Source organism: Nuphar pumila, chromosome 16 (assembly GCF_984573655.1).
Source record: "Nuphar pumila chromosome 16, dmNupPumi1.hap1.1, whole genome shotgun sequence".
Taxonomy (NCBI): domain Eukaryota; kingdom Viridiplantae; phylum Streptophyta; class Magnoliopsida; order Nymphaeales; family Nymphaeaceae; genus Nuphar; species Nuphar pumila.
Window position 1 is genome coordinate 87000686 of NC_143264.1, and position 25732 is coordinate 87026417.

At 38.2% G+C, this 25732-nt stretch overlaps 1 protein-coding gene across 3 annotated transcripts; it reads right to left on the bottom strand.

Annotated features, from left to right (window-relative positions):
* Nucleotides 1-1741: 1741 nt before the first annotated feature.
* Nucleotides 1742-25407, bottom strand: LOC149814005 (putative E3 ubiquitin-protein ligase LOG2). 3 transcript variants are annotated; one of them, XM_089991303.1, is made up of 4 exons: nt 24716-25407; nt 15854-16346; nt 2053-2195; nt 1742-1964 (listed from the first exon to the last, which is right to left on the bottom strand). In XM_089991303.1, the coding sequence occupies exons 1-3, from the start codon at nt 25231-25233 to the stop codon at nt 2076-2078; spliced, it is 1131 nt and encodes a 376-aa protein (XP_089847429.1). In that variant the 5' UTR covers nt 25234-25407; the 3' UTR covers nt 1742-1964; nt 2053-2075. The 3 variants fall into 3 exon arrangements, with proteins under 3 accessions (XP_089847429.1, XP_089847428.1, XP_089847430.1); XM_089991302.1 differs by having other exon boundaries at nt 1742-2195; XM_089991304.1 differs by lacking the exons at nt 1742-1964; nt 2053-2195 and adding an exon at nt 2991-3126.
* Nucleotides 25408-25732: the final 325 nt, after the last annotated feature.

Below are 25732 nucleotides of genomic sequence, written 5' to 3' on the forward strand. Positions count from 1 at the left end.
CACTCACAGGAACAAATGAGGTTCATATACAAACATTACCCAAGAGAGAATACAAATCCAAAATGAAAAATATAATTTCATTCATGTGGGATATGACCCACAACCAAAAAAGAATACATTACAATGGGATTAGGCCCCATATTTATAGAACTAATAAAGAAGAGGGATAGGGAATTGTTGGGCTCCCAACGGCTCTATTTAGAGCCGTTGGGAGTCCAACGACTCTCTGAGTGCTTTTTTACTTTATCTAAAAGGCATAAAGCCTATTACATGTCCAAAAAATAAAAAATAAGTGATTTATACATTTTGAGCTAGTCGAAAGGCATAAAGACTATTACATGTCCAAAAATAAAATAAAAAAACTAACTAAACTATGGAACTAAACTAAAAAGATAAGATTACATATGATAGTGATATATTACATATGAGATTAGCTATGAAATTATAATTTTAACATTTTTTCATTTTGCCCATGACCAATTTAAATATTTACAAGTATACTCCTAAAATATGAATCAAAATAAATATTCAAATTTGCTAAAAATATCTATTTGGATAATATCCAAATTCATTAAAAGATTTATTTTATTTTCAAATATAGATTTAGATCAATATCTAGATTCAATAAAAGATCCATATCCAAATATTATTTAAATCAAGCTTCTGAATTTTGGATCATGTCTAGATCCGGTTCAAGATCCATAGGTTTCATATAATAAATTTTATTTAATATTTAAAAATTACAATTATTACATCTATGCTTTTTCATTGACATTCAAAAAAAAAACTTATGAATGTGGTTGAAATGCATAATATTCTCAACAAAATGTGTTTGAAATGCATATATTTTTCTGTGTTTATTCATTTTATTTATCCTAAAAGATTAACAGAAACTCGACCCATCCATATGGATGTGCCGTTATGTTTTAATTTAAATATATATTAACCCATATAAAAGGGTATGTATTACCTTCAGTTACTCAGTTATATATTTTAAAAACAAGTTATAATGTGTTTTAAACATATACATATTTCTGTCTTTATCTATTCATTTATCATGAAAAGGTTTATATGAACATGATCCATCTAAGCCCGGCCACGTAGAAGGGCCGTTAAATATCTAAGAATATTAATAACAGTATTAATAAATTTAATCAAATTGAGACCATCGAAACACAACATTGCGCTGCCCTTTACACATTCCCACGCATGAGGGTTTTGGGCACCAATATAGATACCAGACTTGGCTATGAAATGAGAAATCCTGAGCAGCCGAAATCGACTTGTGACTGTGAGCAATGGCTGGCGGTGGGAACACCCACCACCTGCTGGTTCCAAAGGAGACAGATTTGTAAGGTAAAAACACGCAGAACTGGACCCTCATTGGCAGTAATCAGGATTTGTATTACAGCATTGGGGGCTATCCTGAAAGGATGAGACGTGCATGCTTATCTCTTGTGCCATTATGATCAGAGATGCCTCTCTCTTGCACTTCAGCACGCAAGGCAGCCAAAGCGGTAGGCACTCTCTATACTGCAGCCATGCAAAGTCTGCAAAGAAACACTAATGCAATTAGGACCTTAACCGGGTTTGGATTCCTTATACAAGCATCCACTGTTCTTCTGTACGCGGGGCATGCACAAGCCCTTCAGCAGCCCGCAAAACAAACAGTGGCATGCTTGCTTAACAAAACCCAAAAAATGAGAAATGATCATTTTGCTAAGAAAAACCTCTGGCGTAACAATCAGTGGCACACTGCCATTCACGAACAGAACACGAGGTTCAACTTAAAGTTTATCAAAAAGGAGTGGGTGGAGACGAGTTTTCCCTTTTCTTTCCATACTTCCTGTCCACGGACTGAAATTCACGGAGAAACTCCAAAGCATCCTGGCCTCCCACAGAAACAGTACATAATCAGAGGCCAACTCCATACATAGTAAAATACAGTTCCCTCACAACTGCAGCTGAGATGAAGCAACGGAAGAGAAATAGTGAAGCTCACACTTTCCATTATTCAAAACCAAGGATGCAAAGATGTTGACAGAATTTTACTATTTACAGGAGCCCAAGGCCTTTCAATCTTCAGTTATGTCGTTCTTCACGTTTATTTCTAAAAGTCGTTCAACTGGCTGGCGGCATATTGGACAGCGGTTTGTCTGAAACCTAAGAACTTTGGCACACTCGCTGCACATGCACTGAAAAAACAACGCAAAGCAAGCAATTAATTAGCATCATTTCACACTTTTCCATTCAACTTTGGCAAGGGACACCATTTGTCCTGAAACCTAGTTAAAATGACTAACGAGAGAAGCAATCGGAAAAACGAACGAACTAAAAAAGATGCACTAGAAGCGTACGAGTTCACAAAAGGTTAGTTTTAAGGTCATCCGAATAGCTAAACACAAATCTGAAGCTCCTAACAGATATTCTGATATGAACAAGGGCATAATAGTGGACTAACTAACAATGCTGCCAGAAATTTCAGGTGGCATGCTTACTAGCCATGCACTTCCTCTCTGCCTCAAGTCAACCTTGAAATTTTCTGAACCGTGATCACCAGGAGCAGATGCTCAAAAGTATGCAGTAAGTTTTTGTTAACCATTATTTAAGACATAATGTGAAAAAATGTGCAACATTTGATAAGTAAATGAACATCTGTGAAGAGGATATAATTTCAAGAGAAGTGACGGGTCCCCTCCTAGCGGATGACACAGTTAACTTGTAAACAATTAGAAGACTCATTGTAACGCCCCAAAAATTTTAACCTTAATTATAGTTCAAATATTAAAATTTTGATACCATTTTTTTATAAGTAAATCAGATCTTATAATGCGGAAACGATTTTTAAAAACGGTTAAGACTTTGAACGCGGTTACACTAAAGATAACAATCAAATCAAAATATACGGGATATACACATTTCAAACCAAACACGTACAATATAAGACTAAAATATGAAGAGTTTTAATTTCATTTCAAATCAGAGCATGAAAACAATATTTTAGTCTCTACATGATCAAGTACTTAAAACAAAAAAGATCATGAATACCAAGATCGCAAGGTAAGAGTGAACCCTCGAAGATGCAGCTCGACTAGCCCTTCGCTCAAACTACTCATCATACTTTACCTGCATTGTCCGTCCCCCATAAAACGGGGTCAGACTCGCTAAAGTCTGGTAAAGCAACCCAAACTAAAACTTAAAGAAAACATATCAAGCATTTAAAAGTAAAGATATTATATTCATTCATCGTCAAGTGATAGACAAGAGAACAACGTCCTATGAGTCAATCATTTCAAACATTCGAACATAAAGCATTCAAAAGCATTTCATCACTTAATATTCTATTCTACCTTAACTCACGTAATAAAGCATAATTTATATGCATTTAAGTCATGCAAGTCACCGCATATATATATATATAAGACATTCAGATTATTGCATCATTTTCATATGCATTCTTAATTCTTATAAACAATAAGTCAAATCACATTTGATCGTTCCAACGTTAAGTAATTTAGTTAGATATTCATGATACACATCAATCATGAAACATAGGTATGATAAATTTACTGAGACAATCATAATGCAATCATTTGCAAAGAAACTATGTAGGCGTGATGTATCATTCACCTAATAAATCAAAATTAGTCATTTGTAGGCGTGATGTGGCATTCACATATACGCTAACATAAACGTCGCAATCATAACCTCATATCAAGATCTAAAATCAATAAGGATTTGATTATCATATCTGAGTTCAATATATAATCTTGCTATAATGGAAAAGCCAAATCTATAGATTCATAACTGGCTATCTCAATCTACTCAGAAGATCATCACAATTCATCATAACATTTCATTTATTAATAATAAAGATTTACAAAATCCACGCCGAATCACCTGGTCTGAGAAATGTACAATATCACAAGAAGTTATTGCCCTAGACAGATGGTCTACCTAATCTAGGACAATGCACTTCCTCACAGGAATATACCGTATTCGCGGGCTACCCACTCTTGGACAATGCACTTCCTCACAGAGACTTACCGCTCTAGCCGGATTACCTGATCTGGTCATGCAAACCCTCGCAGAGAATCCTTTGGGAACAGTTCTTCAACAGGTACCATATCCAGTGAAAACTATTGTGATACATGCATCAATACAATTGACCACTCTCAGGGTCGATAGTCATCAATACGGGCATAAGCATGTATACAATCAAAGCATCACATCATACATCACTTCATATGGCATTAAAATTATAAAATCACACATTTAACCAATAAGGCTTCATGAACTAAAGTTCACTATTGAACTTAAACATTTATCGCATGCATTCATAATTTCATTTCACGTGGCATTTAAATCATATCATATATAAGCATATTATCCTACCCATCATATCATCACCACAAAGAACATTGAACTTCGTAAATTGAACCTCGAAGGATGCGTATACAAAACATGAGTTCTATGCATGCATACGTGAACATGCACATTCCATAATACGACGCAACTAAACCTCAACATACATAACTCCTACGTAATTCGAGATTTGCACACACGATAAAAGTCATATGCATTTTTCACCACATGAATCGATATATCACCTTAGATATAATTGTGTAAAGGTTGGTCAAAATCTCATTAACCATCCTACCATACATCATACGCATATATTTCTTAAGCAAACAAGACATACAAGTTTAAAACAATTTATAGCATTCGCATATTTTTTTCTATACAAGAATAAATGAGTTCATCATAAAACAAGACAATATATATAACATTCACACTATGCATCGAACACGACTTATACATATACATAGTAGTTATATGTGCACCATGTATCAAATTCATACAAACACACAAAGCAATATAGTATGTGCAAACCAAAGTATGATGACACCCATTGCGTACATATTATACAATCATAAGTGCACATGCATTCACACTCACACACAAGTGTACCTGCAGCAAACACACTCCATATTCTGCTAACTACAATCATGACAAGCATGATCTCCGAACTACAATCACAAGAGTCCTAGATATCCACAACTTAGTGAAGTGTATGAGCATAACTTGTATTTGCAATTCATTTAGATATCCAGTGTAACATTATGCTTACACAATTAGTGCATAAACATGCTCTCTATAAGTTCAGTTAAGGTATCTTACCTTAATAATGTGAAGAACAATGAATCAAAACTCAAAAGACCGATGAGTTTCGAAGTGCGTAAAGACCACTACCCAAGCAATACAACGAACCCTTCGTGTGCGATCGCAAATGCCAAAAACTCAAAAAAAATGTCAATTATAACAAGATTAGCCAAAAATAACAAATTACCTTATAAATCATTATCAAGAGTCAAATAACACACAAATACACTCCAATAATTTGCAAACTCCATCAAAAATATATTTAAATATAATATATATATATATATAAATAGTGATTTATAGCCCAAAATAGTTCTATAAATGCAAATTATACCCTGATTGGCTTGAATGAACAAATGAATATGTAATAAATAAATAAATGAAATTCAAAAGCTAGAAACACATTTCTAATTTGAAGATAAAAAAATGAGTTCTTTATTTATTAATAATCCTTAAAAATTACGGGTTTTACATCCTACCCCCCTTAAAAGAAATTTCATCCTCGAAACTTATACAATCATTTAAACCGGTAGGAGTATTTATCAGGTCATTAACTCTTTTTACCCAAACCATCTGACGAAGAAAAGATCACAAAATAAATATAAGTCTTAGGCATATTTTTAAGTTAACATCAACAACATTTCAAACTTCACAAATCATACAGGTCTTTCACATTTAATATTGACACATTTCATATATGTGCATCTACAGGATTTAGAAACGAATACCTTACTTGTGACAGTCGTCTTACTCGCATCTCGTGGCCACTGTTACCAAACTACTCTGATACCATTTGGGTATGGAGGGATTCATACAACCTCTCTTCTTCACAAGCAAGAGTAGGCATTTACATCCAGCCCTTTGCCCATGGATTCCCACCGAATCACGCATGGAAACCCATTCATATTCGATCCCTCATCCGAATCAAAAAATAGTACTCGTACCTTTAGAGGAAAATACGAAAGGAGGGTTGTGGAAGGTGCTTAGCTGAGCAATAATGGTCTCCACCCTTGTTCTTCAATCACCTCCTTCCTTCTCCTTCTCCTTCTCCTTCTCCTTCTCCTTCTCTCCCCTCTATTTTTTTTTCTCTCTTTTCTCTCTCCCTTGTTTTATTTTTATTTTCTCTTTGAGCAAATGAGGGAGAAGGGTTGTCGCCCCCCCTCTTAATAGCTAGAAACTCTCTAGAGAGAGTTTCCAAAGATGGGTCTCTCTCTCTATGGAAGTTTCCAATTTTTTTTGAAACTCCCTTTTTTTTTACTTTTTGACTTTTTAGTTTATTTGAAAACCTCTAGTCTCCTAATTAGTTAAGGAAGAGGGTTAACCCTAAACCTCATTAACCCAAATCCCGAAATTAGTAAAAATTAATAAATTTATTTATTTATTTATTTATTTATTTGAATTTATTTATTCTTAAATATTTGAAAGCTTCCAAAATTGGTCATATTGACTAGGAAGACTTTTTATATGAAACTAACTTCAATTTAAAGCCCCTAGCTGAATTTAAAGTTATAAAAAAATGTTGGGCTTGGATCCGGATCCAAGATCCAAACCCATACCCAAACAAAAATTTGGAGTCAGATTTTTATAGGACCTAACTAGGACCCAAATCCATAAAAATTCAGATCCTAGGCCTTGGATCCAATCCAATCCATCTCTAGATCCATTTCGATAAACTGCTAAAATTTTAGAAAAACATGATTTTTGGGCCAACCGAAACTCGAATTTAGAAAAGTAAAATACCATTGCGCTCAGAATTTCGAGACGCATCCAACAATATATTACACGAATATCAAATTCAGAATTTCGCCCGAAAATAACCCGAATTTCGCTTGAATTTAAAAGTCGAAATTAAAACTCTTTACTACGTTTTGATTGGCTCCCCTAAACCTTGTCGATGAGACTTGGGTCAAACCCAAACTCTAAGACATTGGTCTAAAAATAGAGCCTCAAACGATTTTTCTACCAGACTTAGCCAAATTTCGAAAATTTTGATGAATTGACTAATGACCAAAAATACGCAATCTTACATCCCTACTCCCTTAAAAGAATTCCGTCCTCGAAATTAGAACGTACCAAATAAATGAGGGTAGTGTTAACGCATATCCGCCTCAGGTTCCCATGTGCATTCATCTAGCCCATGATGCTGCCAACACACCTTCACGAACGGAATCGTCCTACTGCGTAGCACCTTTTCCTAGCGTTCCACAATCTCTATCGGCTTTTCGTTCATAGTTAAGTCAGGTTGTACCTCGATCGCCTCATAGTGAATCACGTGTGAGGGGTCCGGTAAGTACTCTCTTAACATTGAGACATGAAACACATCGTGAATCTGTGAAAACTGAGGAAGTGCTACACGGTATGCAGTCTGTTCGACCCTTCCAAGGACTTCGAAAGGGCCAACATACCTAGGACTCAGTTTTTCTTTCTTTCTAAACTGGAAGATACTTTTCGTAGGCGAGATTCAAACAAACACGTAGTCGCCTACCTCAAAACTGAGCTCTCTACGCCGCTGATTGGCATAACTCTTCTGCCTACTTTGAGCTGCAATCAACCTTTGTCGGATTAAACGCACATAATCCGCATAGTGCTGGATAATTTCTGTAATCCACCGCTCTCACTCCAACTTCATCTCAACATACAGGAGATCTACATGGTCGGTCATATAGTGCTTCATATGGGGACATACCAATACTAGCATGAAAGTTAATGTTATATGAAAACTCTGCAAGTTTCGCATGCTTGTCCCAATCACCTGCCCAATCCAAAGCACACGCTCTCAACATATCCTCGAGCGTCTGGATTGTTCGTTTTGACTGCCTGACTGTCTGTGGATGGAAAGCGGTACTGAACTTCAAGGTAATGTCAAGGGCCTTCTGAAGTTGGCGCCAAAATCGAGATGTGAACCTCGGATCTCGATCTGACACTACCGAACGAGGCACTCCATGAAGTCTAACAATTTCATCCACGTAGAGTTCGGCCAAGCTTTCCAAGCTTTGACTTATCCTGATCGGAAGAAAATGAATACTCTTTGTCAAGCAATCCACAATCACCCAAATGGCATCTCGCTGTCGTCGGGTCTTAGGCAACCCTACGATGAAATCCATTAAGATATCATCCCACTTCCACTCTGGAATCTCGAGTGACTGCAAAAGTCCGTCAGGTCTCTGGTGTTCAATCTTCATCTGCTGACAGGTGAGACACCGGAACACAAACTCCGCGATGTCCCGCTTCATCCCATTCCACCAGTAAGTCCTCTGAAGATCTTTGAACATCTTGGTGGAAACAAGGTAAATGGAATATCTAGACCTGTAAGCTTCACACATCATCTCCTCCCGCAACACCTTCGGAACTCACCATCTGTCTCCGAGCATGATGATTTTGTCCTCTTGGCGAAATTGCGCTTCTGGCTTCTAGGCACTTTCGCATAACTTCTTAAAATCTGGGACTATTGACTGAAGTTCTTTGATCCAATCTATGATCTCTGGTCTTGCCTGCATCCTCGCACAAAGGATGCATTCAGAGTAACCATTTGTAACGCTCTAAAAATTTTAACCTTAATTATAATTCAAATATTGAAATTTCGAGACCATTTTTCTTTTATAAGTATAAGTAAATCAGATCTTATAATGCGGAAACGATTTTAAAAAACGGTTAAGACTTTGGGTGCGGTTACACTAAAGATAACAATCAAATCAAAATGTAGGGGATATACACATTTCAAACCACGTGCAATATAAGACTGAAATATGAAGAGTTTTAATTTCATTTCAAATCAGAGCATGAAAACAATATTTCAGTCTCTACATGATCAAGTACTTAAAACAAAAAGATCATGAATACCAAGTTCGCAACGTAAGAGTGGACCCTCGAGGATGCAGCTCGACTAGCCCTTCGTTCCAACTACTCATCACACTTTACTTCATTACCTGTCTTCCATAAAACGGGGTCAGACTCGCTAACGTATGGTAAAGCCACCTAAACTCAAACTTAAAGAAAACATATCAAGCATTTAAAGGTAAAGATATATTATTCATCCATCGTCAAGTGATAGACAAGGGAACAACGTCCTAAGAGTCATTCATTTCAAGCATTCGAACATAAAGCATTTAAAAGCATTTCATCACTTAATATTCTATTCAACCTTAACTCACATAATAAAGCATAATCTATATGCATTTAAGTCATGCAAGTCATCGCATAAATATATATATATATATAAGACATTTAGATCATTGCATCATTTTCATATGCATTCATAATTCTTATAAACAATAAGTCAAATCACATCTGGTCATTCCAACGTTAAACACGCGCACATACCTTATAAGTAATTTAGTTAGATATTCATGATACACATCAATCATGATACATAGGTATGATATATTTACTCAATCATAATGCAATCATTTACAAAGAAACTATGTATGCGTGATGTATCATTCACCTAATAAGTCAAAACTAGTCATTTGTAGGCGTGATGTGTCATTCACCCATACGCTAACATAAGCATCACAATCATAACCTCATATCAAGATCTAAAATCAATAAAGATCTAATTATCATATCTGAGTTCAATATATAATCATGCTATAATAGAAAAGCCAAATCTATAGATTCATAACTAGCTATCTCAATCAACTCAGAAGATCATCACAATTCATCATAACATTTCATTTATTCATAATAAAGATTTACAAAACCCACGCCGGATCATCAGGTCTGGGAAATGTAAAACCTCACAAGGAGTTACCGCCCTAGATGGATGGTCTACCTAATCTTGGACAATGCACTTTCTCACAGGAAAATACCGTCTTCGTGGGCTACCCGCTCTTGGACAATACACTTCCTCACAGAGACTTACCGCTCTAGCCGAATTACCTGATTTAGTCATGCACACCCTCACAAAGAATCCTTTGGGAACAGTTCCTCAACGAGTACCATATACAGTGAAAACTATTGTGATACATGCATCAATACAATTGACCACTCTCAGGGTCGATAGCCATCAACACGGGCATAAGCATGTATACAATCAAAGCATCACATCATACATCACTTCATATGGCATTAAAATTATAAAATCAAAGAGACTTACCGCTCTTGGACAATGCACTTCCTCACAGAGACTTACCGCTCTAGCCGGATTACCTGATATAGTCATGCACACCCTCACAGAGAATCCTTTGGGAACAGTTTCTCAACGGGTACCATATCCAGTGAAAGCTATTGTGATACATGCATCAATACAATTGACCACTCTCAGGGTCGATAGCCATCAACACGGGTATAAGCATGTATACAATCAAAGCATCACATCATACATCACTTCATATGGCATTAAAATTATAAAATCACACATTTAACCAATAAGGCTTCATGAACTAAAGTTCACTATTGAACTTAAACATTTATCGCATGCATTCATAATTTCATTTCACGTGGCATTTAAATCATATCATATATAAGCATATTATCCTACCCATCATATCATCACCACAAAGAACATTGAACTTCGTAAATTGAACCTCGAAGGATGCGTATACAAAACATGAGTTCTATGCATGCATACATGAACATGCACATTCCATAATACGACGCAACTAAACCTCAACATACATAACTCCTACGTAATTCGAGATTTGCACACACGATAAAAGTCATATGCATTTTTCACCACATGAATCGATATATCACCTTAGATATAATTGTGTAAAGGTTGGTCAAAATCTCATTAACCATCCTACCATACATCATACGCATATATTTCTTAAGCAAACAAGACATACAAGTTTAAAACAATTTATAGCATTCGCATATTTTTTTCTATACAAGAATAAATGAGTTCATCATAAAACAAGACAATATATATAACATTCACATTATGCATCGAACACGACTTATACATATACATAGTAGTTATATGTGTACCATGTATCAAATTCATACAAACGCACAAAGCAATATAGTATGTGCAAACCAAAGTATGATGACACACATTGCGTACATATTATACATTCATAAGTGCACAGGCATTCAAACCCACACACAGGTGTACCTACAGCAAACACACTCCATGTTCTGCTAACTACAAGCATGATCTCCGAACTACAATCACAAGAGCACTAGATATCCACAACTAAGTGAAGTGTATGAGCATAACTTGTATTTGCAATTCACTTAGATATTCACTGCAACATCATGCTTACACAATTATTGCCTAAACATGCTCTCTATAAGTTCAGTTAAGGTATCTTACCTTAATAATGTGAAGAACAATGAATCAAAATTCAAAAGACCGAGGAGTTTCGAAGTCCGCAAAGACCACTACCCAAGCAATACAACGAACCCTTCGTGTGCGGTCGCAAATGCCAAAAACTCAAAAAAAAATATCAATTATAACAAGATTAGCCAAAAATAGCAAATTACCCAATAAATCATTACCACGAGCCAAATAACACACAAATACACTCCAATAATTTACAAACTCCATCAAAAAATATATTTAAATATAATATATACATAAATAGTGATTTATAGCCCAAAATAGTTCTATAAATACAAATTATACCCTGATTGACTTGAATGAACAAATGAATATGTAATAAATAAATAAATGAAATTCAAAAGCTAGAAACACATTTCTAATTTGGAGATTAAAAAATGAGTTTTTTATTTATTAATAATCCTTAAAAATTACGGCTTTTACACCCATGATGCAGCTGAGAGAGAGATAGTTATCTTATTAAAGACAAAGCCCTTAATGATGCACATCCAAAACATGAAACAAGGAGTAAAAGCATGAGTGTGCTTAGTACACATTCGATGTCACACTCCTATTAAAGAGTAGGCAACAAATATAACTTGACTAGTACAAGCTGCTTTTTATATTGCATGAAGTGGAGTAAATAGATAATAAATGATTTGAAGGTGTTTGGGTTTGCAGTATAACTCCCTACTAGTGGCATGTATGAACTTATGATATCTATATAACCAATATAACCATATCAGAGCCATAAACATTGAAAGCGGTATTGATGGCTTAATTTGCAGTTACTTGTCCTGCCATGGACTCCTTAAAGGCAGCAATAAACAAGCAAGTGACTCATGGACATAAGGGTACCATACATTACAGCTGATGGAACTGAATAATATTTGGAAATCAACTGGTTGACGATATAATGTAATGACGCCACTGAAACACATACAATTGTGAGCTGGCCACAAAAAATGGAGCAGAACTTTAGAGGCTCTCTTGTGTAACTGCAATCAGCTTAAAACAAAAGTATATCTAGTCTTTTAAGCTCCAGAAATAGCAACTGAAGAAACTGAACTCTAAATAAAAAAGCATGGACAAAGAGAACAAACTTACATGGTTGGAACCCTACTTGGATCATTCTTTAATCAAACCATTCTAACCAGGATTTAGATGCCCGCTTTTGGCCATATAAGACCTCCTTCAACCAAAGATAATACTAACCACATGCAATATACCAGGTGAAGGTTCCATATAAGACCTCACTCATATCACCATTCGGGAAAGCAAGCTTCATGCACAATTGATGAAACCATCCCCACCAAACAGTACTAGAAATGACCACACAGAGTTGTCATCCAGGAAATTAGTCCAAATTTCTCATTATAGTCAACAGCGTACTCCTCTCAATGACAACAAATCACAGCTAATGAATCCACATGAGTAGGGAACAGTAGGCTGATTCTTGTTTACATCGTAATACAGGCAAGTGAATACAACAAAGTGTATGCAAGGAAAATAATATCCCCAATCTATGTCACATGGGTGCGGGGATGCGGCACTTTCAAAAACCTTGGGTGTGGGGGTGCGCTGGGGTCCAGGGGGGCGCCCCTGGCGGGGGGGTCGTAGGGGGGCAGCGCCACCCGGAAGAAATTTTTTCTTGGGAGGGCCTCGGCCTCTCCACTGCCGAAAACAGGGAGGGGCTCAAGGGCTCGGCCCCTCCACTGCCGAAAACAAGGAGAAGCTCGGCCCCTCCGCTGAAATCAGAGGGAGCAGGTGGGGGGCTTGGCCCCTCCCCTACCGAAAACAGGGAGAGGCTCGGCCCCTCCATTGCCGAAAAAAGGGAGGGGCTCGGCCCCTCCACTGAAATCAGAGGGAGCAGGGAGGGGGACTCGGCCCCTCCCCTGTCGACCCAACAAGAGAAAGAGGGGGAGCAAGGAGGGGGGCTCGGCCCCTCCCCTGCCGACCCAACAAGAGAGCGAGGGGGAGCAGGGAGGGAGGTTGGGCCCCTCCTCTGCCGACCCAACAAGAGAGCGAGAGGGAGCAGGGGGGGCTCGGCCCCTCCCCTGCCGACCCAACAAGAGAGCGAGGGGGAGCAGGGAGGGAGGTTGGGCCCCTCCTCTGCCGACCCAACAAGAGAGCGAGAGGGAGCAGGGGGGGCTCGGCCCCTCCCCTGCCGACGCAACAAGAGAGCGAGAGGGTACCTGCGATGAGGGAGAGGAGGAGGAGGTGGCGTCGGGCTCCCCTACGAGACGTCGGGAGGAGAGGAGGCGAGCGAGAGAGCGGAGCTGCGCGGGAGAGAAGAGGAGAGTATTAGGGCAAAAAAAAATTGCCCTAATCCTCTTTCGCAGCCCCTTTTGATTTTGCATCAGAATTTTATTTTATTTTTATGTTAAAAAATGGACGAAAATGACCCTAGGTGTGTTGACCGCACCCAGCGTCGTGTTGACCGCACCGGGTGCCGCACCCACATCGACGTGGGTGCGGCACCTGCTTTGCCGAGTCCCTGTGACTTAGTCCCCAATACAAGTTCGAAGAATCAAATAACATAAAGACAAGGCCAAAGACACATGCATGCACACACACACATAAATGGTTGATCACGCAAAGTATTAAAAAATGAAAAAAAAAGGGGACTAAAGGACCAAGCATGTGCATCATTGCGACATTGGCACAATGATGCCACATACATAGGGTGAGACAAACAAAAAGTTGCCAATAGAATCCCGATGGTGACTACTATCAACTAATTATGTGACCATGGTCCTTACCCTCTATGAGTTTTCAGTTGTCTCTGAATATTGCAAGGGAAAAATGTGCTTTCACCTAAAGAAAATTGGTTAAGGTCAGATTGAGGTCAATTATCTATTCTTCTTTATTTTGAGCTTTGGCAGCAACTTTTATTTCCAAAAGCCAGGTTCTTGAGCCTTATAGAGACATATCTTTAGGGTTTGAGACACATGTTGTTAGTCTCTGTAATCCCACAGATCAGATATCAATGCATAATAAAGCACAGACATCACTAGGGAAATCTGGGTGGATATTGACATGAGTTGATCAAGCTGGCTACACTTGCTTCAAGCATGGCTTGACAATAGTTGACTTTTACCTAAACCGCTAAATTCATGAATGTGTTTTAGCTTCAGGACACGCTTGTCAATTTTAATCAAATTTTTAGGAGCACATGGAATTTCATCCCCAAGAAAGATTTTATGGATTAACAGAACGGACATTTTCTCCAACAAAGAAAACTTTTCCTCTTAATGACTTCTCTCCATCAAGTTGCAATTGGCATCACTGAGCCATTAAAAATCAGAAGGTATGTGATCAGAAGAACATCACAGTCATCCTACTCCAAAATGCTAACCTAAATATAGAATAGAAAAGCAGAGTCCCTTCATATATGAACAAAGTGATCATAAAGAAGAACATGATTGATGTGGGAGTAGAACCATAAAGCAACTAAATATCTAGAGATATAATAACACGTATGTCACAAACCAGAAAGTTATGCTTGGTTTGCTTCTCAATGTTTGGCATGTTACAAACGACCAATAGATGTTTGATTTGCTACTATTGATCTGTAAAAACTTGGAAGTTTCTTGATTGCTTAATTCACATCTTTCTTTTAATAATATATTCAAATACACATCTTAAATGATTGAACATATACTGTTATTTCTCTTTCAAGTATACAAGTGATTCAGAAACACACTTGCAGAACTTGCAGAGTAAATTTTAGAGTACAGGAAATGACCCATAATTTCTGTAACTAACTGATTATCTATACAGCTAGACACCATTCACATATGTGCAACGAAATGACTCATGTAACATTGCATCATTGCATGTAAGAAGGAACTCTGCCCCATAAATCTCTTTCTGAAAAAAAAAATCCAAAAAGCAGGACACCTTCTATAAGAAATATCATAATAAGTGTGATCCAGTAGAGTTTTCTAGAGAAGTAGACCATCACTTACATTAAATCTTCTAATTTTTCATTCTTCTGTTTTTCTTTCCAGGAAAACAAAAAACATGGTTTAAGGACTTTTTCAATATTTTATGGAAGTTAAAGTTATAATTTCTTAGTGAGAGCTATAGTGAGCATTTTCATATAGGAGTCTAGCAATTCATTTCCCCATGAAAGTGCAAGATCAAAAAGCTAATTTCAGTGACACGCAATAAGATCACATACACAAACCCAAAAAAGGCTTTCTAAAACAGGAGTGGTAGAAAACATTATCATTTAACAATGATGATGATGATGACTATTGCTATTATTATTAAAAAATAGCCATCTTTGGATTTTGAACTCAATAACCCCAAGAAAAGTGAGCTATCACAATCATTGCATTGCTATCATCATTGTTATACTACAATTACCAGTCAACCAACACCATTATTACTACCACAAAATAGCAGCAGTAAATAACTTACCATATGTCGGCAGGGAAGGACAGTTGTATCCCGTGGCTCTGATAGGCAAATCACACATTCTTTCCCTTGGTCGCTTCCATCAAAGTCATTATCAACTGAGTTTCCAATACCATAAATCTCCTGCAACTCATACCTAGTGGAATTCACCCACAGAATTTGCTTAATCACCTTAACTTGATATTTATCCTTTTCCTTCTTCTCAAATACTGCTTGAGTAATCTGTGAATTAGTAGCAGCTGTTATTTGGGCTCCGTCATCATCAGATGAAGATGCTTCGGCCTTCACTGCCAGGGGAAATACATCCATATCTCCTTTACATAACTCAGCCTCTTCAAACAGAGATAAATCAATTCCAGTTCCTGAAGGCTGCCTAAATTTCTGACCCAGTCCTTCTTTAAAAGATACAGTTACAGGTTCAAGTAAACCCTCCTTCACCTTCACTGATGTCAAGCTACAATCACTGCCTTCTTTTGCAAAGAAGAAAACACTTATTCTGAAAGCACCCAAAGAAAAAAGGAATATTTATATTTTTCAATCTATAAAAGTCTGCAAAATAATTCCACTAATAGATGCATAATCAGTGCAGAAGGTAATAGAGAGAAAATCACATCCTTAAAAAAGTAAAGTATCGACATTGTTTAGGAATTAGCAATAATCATCATGGAACAAATTCCATGTTTGACAGGGAGTTTTCTGCAAATATAAGATGGTTGATTATATTTTAATTATGTTAGGAATCAAATGCGGTCAGTGGAAAATCTTCAATTTTTTTCTCTCTTTCATATTTTTTGCAATGTAGCATTTTAGTTGCTTCAGACTAACAAGATTTTGCATTTATTGCACCTCTTTCTTGAACAAAGTTGAAGCCTCTCCATCAGTCATGTTGCTTCTAAAGTTCTCTTGTTTACAAACTGGTATTCATGACAAATAATGATTGGACAATGAAATCTAAACCATATTTTAATGCACAAGTTATAGAATATCTACTAAAATTCCATCTTCATAAGAAAGTGGAAATGGACAGCTGTGAATTGCTGCAGATGAGCCTGGAAGTTCAAGAAACACCAAATGCATGCAGACTCAAGTGACCCTGCCAAACAACTATGACATCAATGCAATGTGTGTTATTGACTGTGGACTGGACTACTTGATAGAAATGTAAAAGAGCAAGTTGTTAGAAGACTAGCTAGACTATTAGCCGGCTAGTCAAGGGTAAAATGTGAAGTCAAACTAGAACACTCATTAATGTCATGTAATATATACCAATTTTAATTCTCTTTTGTAAATAACCTTAATAAGGGTCTCATTTTAACAAGATTAGTCAAGGGAGCTGCCCCTCATGCAAATAATTGGGGCACTCAATCTCTCATCCACCTCTCCTTTCTCTCTCACTTCTCCTCTCTCTTGCTGGAAAATTATGATGGCATGAGAGCTAAGGATTAAAGAGGTGTGATTACTCCACCGTAAAGGCCTTTTCTCATTACTCGCAATCCTTTCTACGCCTTTCATCAATCTTCATTCCTCCCTCTGTCATTACCAACACAAATTTTATCAGTTTTCTCAATGATTTACATTCAGCCCGTTCAGACCTAAGATTTTCATTTGGGAACTTCATAATCTTTCACATCCAAAATCATGAAGCCCAAGACTAATCTCTATTCAAATCCATCAAGTTTTCTTACAAAACCCATCTATTCCATCCACCTTTTAGATCATCCTAAAGTGACACTACAGAAACAAGCCATTTCTCATCCAGAGTTTCCGCCTCAATAAGTGTGTCAGTGCATACATCATCTCAGATTGTGATTTTGGTGTGAACCGACCCTTTCGGTGGAAGTAAACTAAGGGAAAAAGAGGAAAGAAAAAAGTAAGATGAAAGAAGCTTAATAGTTATAATTGTGTTTGCAAGATTGTGTGATTAGTGCCACAAGATGGTTGAATTAGAGATATCAACGGGTCAGATCAGGGTCAGGTTGTGTCTACCCCAGAGTTACCGGAAGCGCCTAGGTAAGTGGGGAAGCGCGCTTCCCCGAAACGCGCTTCGGAAGCGCGAAACATCACGCTTCCGAAATGCGGGGGGAAGCACCATTTTTAAATGGGAAGCGTGCTTCCCTTTTATGGGAAACGCGCTTCCCATCATGCTTCCCCCATTTTTTCAATTTTTTGTATTTTTTATTTTTTATTTTTATTTTTATTTTTTTCACTTCCCCCTAGCTTCCTAGGTCGCTTCCGGTTCGCTTCCTAGGTCGCTTCCGAGCTATGTCACACGGACTCGGCTAGGGGGTCAATGCACCCGCGTCGACACGCCCCGACACGGGTGCGGCTTCGGACACGGTCAACGAAGAGCCGGACTCGGTCAACACACCGAGGCCGAGTCCGTCCACGTTTTGGACTCAGTCAACGTTGACCAAGTCTATATTCATCCATTTTTAGGGTAAATAACTTAATATATATATATATATATATTTTAAAAATATATATATATATATATAGATATAAACAGACTGTGTTGTGTGCACAGTCATAGGTCACAGTGACTGTGCAGACTGTGTTGTGTGCACAGTTATATATATATATATATATATATAGTCGAGTCCCCGTGTCCAAAATTTTTGAAATTGCGCCGCACCCGTGTCGCACTCGCACCCATGTGACATAGCTTCTGAGACGATTCCTGATTCGCTCCTAAGTGGTCCCACGCTTCCCGCTTCCTAAAATTTTGAAAGTGCCTCACTTCCCGCTCCTGCTTCCCGTATCGCTTCCCGCTCCCGCTTCCTCAACTGGCAACCGTGGTCTACCCTAACCCACCCAACTAAACAAGAATCAGGTTCTCGGGTTCGAGAAGTCGTCATGTCAAATATGAAAGATCCCATACCCAACTTGATAACATTTGCAATTGCCATACCCGTTCTAGTGTACCACCCGATCGGATTAGGCAGGGTTGGGTTGGACTAAATTTCAGGTTAGAAACAGGAATATATAGAAATTTTTTGCCATGATTGCTAGCAAGCAAGTTGTAGCTCACTGGTTGTGCATGATTCTTTCACAAAAGAGAATAAGGTTTGAGTCCCTCTGTTGTGATTTTTACTATAAACAAATTATGTATCTGACCTGGACCACTTCTTTGTCGGGAACATTTAAAACTTTTTCTACATCTGAACCCAAACCTGATTAGGTTTCAAATGCAATACCATGTCCAAACTTTTTTACTTGCAGGTTTTCATATTTTAATCCAAACCCTAAAAATTGGACCTGGGTTGGGTAAGAACCCAGACTCAGATCCAACCCATTGACAGCCCTAGGTTGAATCCTCATCTTCCAATACATGAAACACTTCCTCTACTCAATGCATTGCCCCATTTCTCCTTTTGAGCTCTTGTAGCATCCCATTTCTAAAAGTGAATATTGTTAAGATAAGTCGACCACTCTAAAGTAAAGTTTATTTATTCTTAAAGTTGTTTTTGGTAATTTATTAATAATGAGGGACTTTAATGTAAATTTGTTCTCTTGGCTAATCTCTATTTAAACTAAAGGAGATTAGACATAATTAAGTTTCTAAGTTCTTTCTTTCTCTCTTTCTCATTTCTGAGTATTCTCTGAGTTTTTCTTTTACATGGTATCAGAGTCGTCGATCTGGGGAGCGCGATCTCGAGTTCTGCGTCAAAGTTCGAGTGAAGGGTATTAGATCACGTGAAGAGGATCAGAAAAAAAAGGTTCACGTGAAGAGGATCAGATAAAAAGGTGTGTCATTTTTTTTTATGAGTGGTACAGATCTGATAACAAATCTAAGGTCTGACAAAAGTCATGACTCAGATCTGTAATCAAATCTAAAAGTCGTGTGGATCTATGGGTCTCTGTCGACCAAACTGAGTGGATACAGGTATGGGTATTGTTCTGAAGTCGTGCAGTGGGTGACGGTAAAAAAAAAAAATGGTGGAGATTAAATGCAGTCCATTGTCGTGGATCTTTTTTTTTACAGTATGCTCTGGGTAGTTCAGATCTGATCACAAATCTGAATGTAGTGAAGATTAAATATAGTTTTCAGTTGTGGACATGCATATTTTTAGTTTGATTCGTTCAAATCTGGTTGTCGTGAAGAAGTATTCATATTAAATAGTCATGGATTTGCAACTTTTTCCAGAGATCTGATCACAGATCTGAGTGTGGTGAAGATTAAATCTATTTTTCAGTTGTGGACCTGCATACTTCTGTTTTTTTTTTGTCCTTCATATCTCGGTGTCGAAGAAAAACAAATACTTTATATTAAATAGTCGTGGATTTTTTTTTGAGATCTGATTACAGATCTGACTCATCTGAGTGTGGTGAAGATTGGATATACTTTTCAGTCGTGGAACTGCATACTTCTATTTTGGTTCACTCATATCTGGTTGTTGTGAAGAACAGTTTATATTAAATAGTCGTGGGTTTTTTTTATCAGATCATTTGTTCTGGTTGGTTCAGATCTGATCGCAGATCTGATGTCATGGTGAAGACTCATCATCGTAGTGGATCTGCATAGTGTGGAGCCGATCTCTATCAGATTTAACATTTTTTTTGTGGAAATTCTATTGCAGCAGCACTATTCGTGGTGACTACTGAGGAAGTGTTATTCAGTATGGGTGACGTTTCGAAATTTGATTTCAAGAATGAGGCTATTGGGGAATATAAAGCCTTCGCAAATCCTTTCTCCTATGGGTCTTCTGTGAAATTAAATGAAACTAACTATGCACGGTGGTCCAGAACGTTTATGATGTCGGTGTCTGGAGTAGAAAACACATACTGTTGGAATTTGAACCAAATGATAAGACGGGAAAATACATTACTTGGGAAGAAGATAATGACATTGTTATGTCATAAATCATGAATAGCATTTAACCTTATATTGCAGATGGCCTAATTTACTACAATACGGCTAAACAGATGTGGGACAATCTTCGAGATACGTACTCTCAAGAGACTAATGTGAGTCGTATTCTCCAAGTTAAACAAGAAATATATAATTTGCAGCAAAGTGATCAGACATTGGACCAGTACTATGCTTCCGTCAAAGCTACTTTTGAAAGACTTAATGCTCATAGACCATTGTGTTGTTCAAAACAAAAGGATCATCAAGAACAGACTATGGTTGCTAGGTTCCTCACAGGCCTATCTTCAGAGTTCTCAGTTGCTAAAGTCCAAATATTAACCGGGTCTGATGTTCCTACTCTTGCTGATGCATACAATCGGTTGAGTAGACTTGCCATCTCTCTTTCACAATCTCAACCTGCATCTCAGTCATTTGCTTTAGTTGTTCCATCTAGTTAGTTGCTCATGGCTTGGCTCGACAGCTACACGAACCAATCACAAAAGAGTTTGTGGCAAGCCAAACTAAGCCAAGTCATGAGCTGGGCTGTTAGAGTAGGACATGAAAATGATATTCTTTATATACTATTATAACAAGCTTACTCGGGTTTGCCAAGATTCATTGAGATTGGTTGCCTTATCAAGCTCGGCATACGTCACATACATACAGGGGGCAGGTACATAGGGTACGATAGAGGACTTTCTAAAAGCAAGGGTAAGAGGGTATAGCTACACATATATACATACATATATGTATATATGTACAGTTTATTTATGTTTTCTTGAGAAAAATCATGTATGCATACATGTGTGGGTTATTGAAGATAGGGGTGTCAACGGGTCGGACCCCAGTAAAATGGGTGGGTCCAAATCTGGATCCAACTAAGTGATACAGGTATCAGATCCGGATTCGGGTCCGACTGGATTTTTCATAAGAAAAACCATACTTGAATCCGATAAGAATTACATAAACTAGACTCGGTAAAATAATTATTTTTTAAGTTTTTTACATTGAAATTTTGTGGATCTTAATCAAAACTGGGGCCGGACCCAGGTTTGGTATAAATTTCCATAAACCAAACCCGACCCATTTAATAATCGAACGTCATGGGTCTGACCCAGATAGTTAATGGGACCTCCTTCTTTGTAACCCAACCTTGACCCTATAGGATCTGGTACAGGTCGGGATAGGGTTATACCCAATCCGTTGACACCCCTAGTTGGAGTTACATGCCATTATTAAGGGCACACTTGTCTTTTTGTATGAAGAAGGCTTTATGTTTTGTTTTCAGGGGCATTTTTGTGTCAGCCCCGTTTCTTTTATAAAGAATAAGTACATGTTGCAAATAGAGAAATGAGAATACATGATTTGTGCTCTAACTCTCCTCTCTTTCCATTTTCTATTTCTCTACTTCCTATCTCTTCTCTCTACTTTCTTTTTCTTGGTTTCTTTGCTATCTACTAACCATGTAACATGGACATTCAATCAGAGTGGGTCTGATGCTTGGAGGGGGCTATCTTTATGGAACTTGAAACCCTAATGTGACATCAGCCATTGGAGATCAACTGGCACAAGTTGATAGAGTTATTGTTTGGGTTTTTGAGTAATGATATAACTCGCTTTTAGATGATTTTATATAATTTTCAAGAACCTTTGGGGATTATACGAAGCATTATTAGATTTCACTATGAATTTTCACTCACGGGCTAGTTTAGGCATTTTGTGTGTTGATTTCAAATCTGGTGCGAAATCTGTTGGCATTAATCAATTTGGTTGGTTAGAAATGTCAACTAAATGCCTGAAAGGAATGATGAAAAATCACAAGGATTTGATGTTGGGATCATTTTTTGAGTGTTATTAGAGGTGGTGGCAGGTTTCGGTGGAAACTACTAAAGTATCGACAGTTTAAATGTTGCTTGTTAGTTACTTTGATGTTTTGGGATGATATTTGATATTTTTTAGCATAACTTTGTGTCAGCATGTAGTTTGGTGTTTTTTCCTCGATATGTTAGTTTGTATTTTGATATTTTTTACTTGGATTGATGGTGCAGGAAGGCTGTTAAGTCTGTAAGAAAGTTGAGGAGAGCCAAAGAAGAGTTATTTGGTATTGAAGATGAACCCTAATACAAGTTCAGGTGAAGCCAAAGAGTGGGAGTTCTACAGTGAACCCCAGTGGAGGAGGCTCTATAGTCAGTTGTTAAGCAGTGGCTAGTGTTGAAGGGTTTCAAATAACCAATGTTTGTATAGTAAAAATTATATCCAGTGGGCTTAGTCCATGGAGTTGACTATTGTGGCAAAAGGCAAGTTTGAGTACATAATGGGTGAGGCCACTAAACCAGAAGAAAAAAGTTCTAGATACAATCTTTGGAAGAAGGAAAATGACCTATTTATTTCACGGCTTCTCGGTCTATGATTCCAAGTACATCTCAAACTTTCTTGTACCTTCAAACTGCAAAAAAAGTGTGCATAACGGTAAAAAAAAAAACTATCTTGAAAGAGAAAATGTGGCAAAGGAATATGACTTGTTGGAGAAGTTTATGAAATGCAAACAAGGAAATCAATATATAAGTGAGTACTACACTGAGCCAAGAAGTCTATGCAATGAGTTGTACCACTTTCATCAAACAGATTGTCTGTCACATGCACATAAGATAAATGAAAAGATTGAGAAAAGAAAAGTGTCACTTTTTTAAAGTGAATGTACAGGGAGTGCCTCCAGAATATGAAGCTATTAATGTGAATGTACTAGGAAGAGAGATTCTTTCATCTTTAGGAATTGTGTGTATATTGCAGATTAGAGGGGAAGATAAAAGGAAAATGGAACAAAAACTATGGCTGAGACTTCACTGCCTGGTAGGAGGCCTTGATGTTACGAGAGCACTCCCTTGATGAGAGTCGAGGATGAGGGGGAGCTCCAGGTTGTTGTCATGGTATGAGCAAATGGATAAGTCAGAGACAAACTGAAGTGTGCCCGTTGTGGCAAAACTAGAGACAACAAGGGGAAATATTGGAACATCATTAGGAAGCCCAACTTCTTCAAGAACAAGGCATTTGACTCTATGAGTTCAGAGACTTCAAATGAAAATGCTAAGGTTAAAGATGAAGATACACTATCCAGTTTGATAAAGGAGTTGGAAGAGCTCAAGATAAAGTTTGAGGGCAGGTCTACTCCTACATTTTCTCCTGCTAACATTGTTCATTCCTCTAATTCCACTCAAGGTAATCAAATTAACTCTATTACATTGCTTAAGAGTTAGAGTATATATTAAGGAGCTCCGAAACACATGGTGTATGCAAGGAATTCTTCATGGATTATACATCCTTGCCCATAAAGCATTCCATATGACAGATCGATGGCTCTACTATTTCTCATGGATGGGAAGGACAGTATCAAGATACAATATTTCACCTGATCTTTTGTCTTTCATATGCTAGCTTTTCCAATAAACATGGCTGCTTACGAGCAACTTTGAATACCTTGCTATTACCTCATCTTCTAAAGCTTGGCTTGTTTAATACAATGGAGAGCTGATTATCTAAGTTAGTCTGTGGTTTCCTTCAATAGTTGGCCTTTTTATTTTTCTGAAAGCAGCAACGATTTTTACTTACACTCATTAAGAAAATTCAATTTCATTTTCTACAATTGTAACTACTGTTGCTACTTATCTGCATTAATCTTAATTTTCCCATTTATTACTTACCATATCTCAACTTTGTTTCCTTTCCCAAACTAACTCCTCACTTAGGTGGAGAGGAGAGCAACGAACATAAACAACCAAACACGACCAAACTGTCGCACCTAGACCAATGAAGAAAAAAAAGAAAGAAAGAAAGAAGAGGACGAATACAAGAAAGAAAAAAGAGAATCGTCGAATAACTTCAACCAATCAGATGCCCGAATTGCAACCTAGATATCTTGTAGGGTAAAACGAGAGAAAGATTAACCCTGTGGAAAGAAAAGGACATCCAACATATGCATGCAGGGGGGAAGAAAGGAGGGTAGCGTCTAGGGACATCACCTTCCAGCAACGGTAGCATCAAAAGTGAAAGCCACGAGAAAGCGATCGGGGTTCTCCTCGTCGGACTCCATGTGGAGCGTCTCCTTCTTCAAATTGACGTCGTTGCGGATGGTGACAGCCTTCTGGTACTCCACAAAGGGCATAGAGACATGGGTGGCGTTGGGATGGCGGTGGTGCCTCCCCGGATACGCCCAACCGGCCAGGCTGTTGTCCTGCACGGCCTGAGAGCGATTGTGATGGGGGTCGTACGGTAAAGGAGAGGGCAAGGGCGGAGGGTAATACCCGTTGTAGTGGAAATATTGAGGGTGAAGATTAGGGTTTTGGTAATGGGGATGTGGGTAGGAGTTAGGGTAAGGAGTTGCTGCGGCGAAAACGTACCGGCTTCCCTGAATTTCAGATTGTTGAGGACGGTGGGAAGGTTGTGTAGGAGGCGCGGACGGGGGCTGGTGTTGCTGATGGTGGTGGCCGCCGCTTCTCCGTCTGCTACCGCCGCCGCTGCTGCTGCTTATATTACCCATCGAAAATCACGATTCCTTTTTCTTTCTTTTCCGAATTCAGTGTAGCTACAACTCCATGAATTGTGAAAAAGGCAAAAGAGGGCCAAACTGCATTTGAATGTGGAGAGAGAGAGGACGAAAATAGCGGAGAATTGGGTGATGGAACAGGAAGGCTCTCTCGCTCTCTCGCTCTCTCGCTCTCTCTCTCTCTCTTGTGTGTGTATAATTTTGTGTTGTCGGGGAGGGCATTACAACTAATTGGTTGGAGGTTGCGTCAGCTTCCACCAGAAGCAGATTCGAAGGCAGGCAGAACAGGATATAGAAAGAGGGCCCCACCAAGTGCTCTCCGCTTTTGCGTCTTTAATTAATTTAATTGTGAAGTACTTGCCGGTCTTCAACCCACGGTTGAGCCAATTAGATCGGGGTTAGGCCTTGGCTCTGCCATGTCCCACACTCTCTCAGGCCTCCAACCCACGCTTGCTTTGCATTGCACCTACGCTTAGTCTTAGCCGTCTCAACG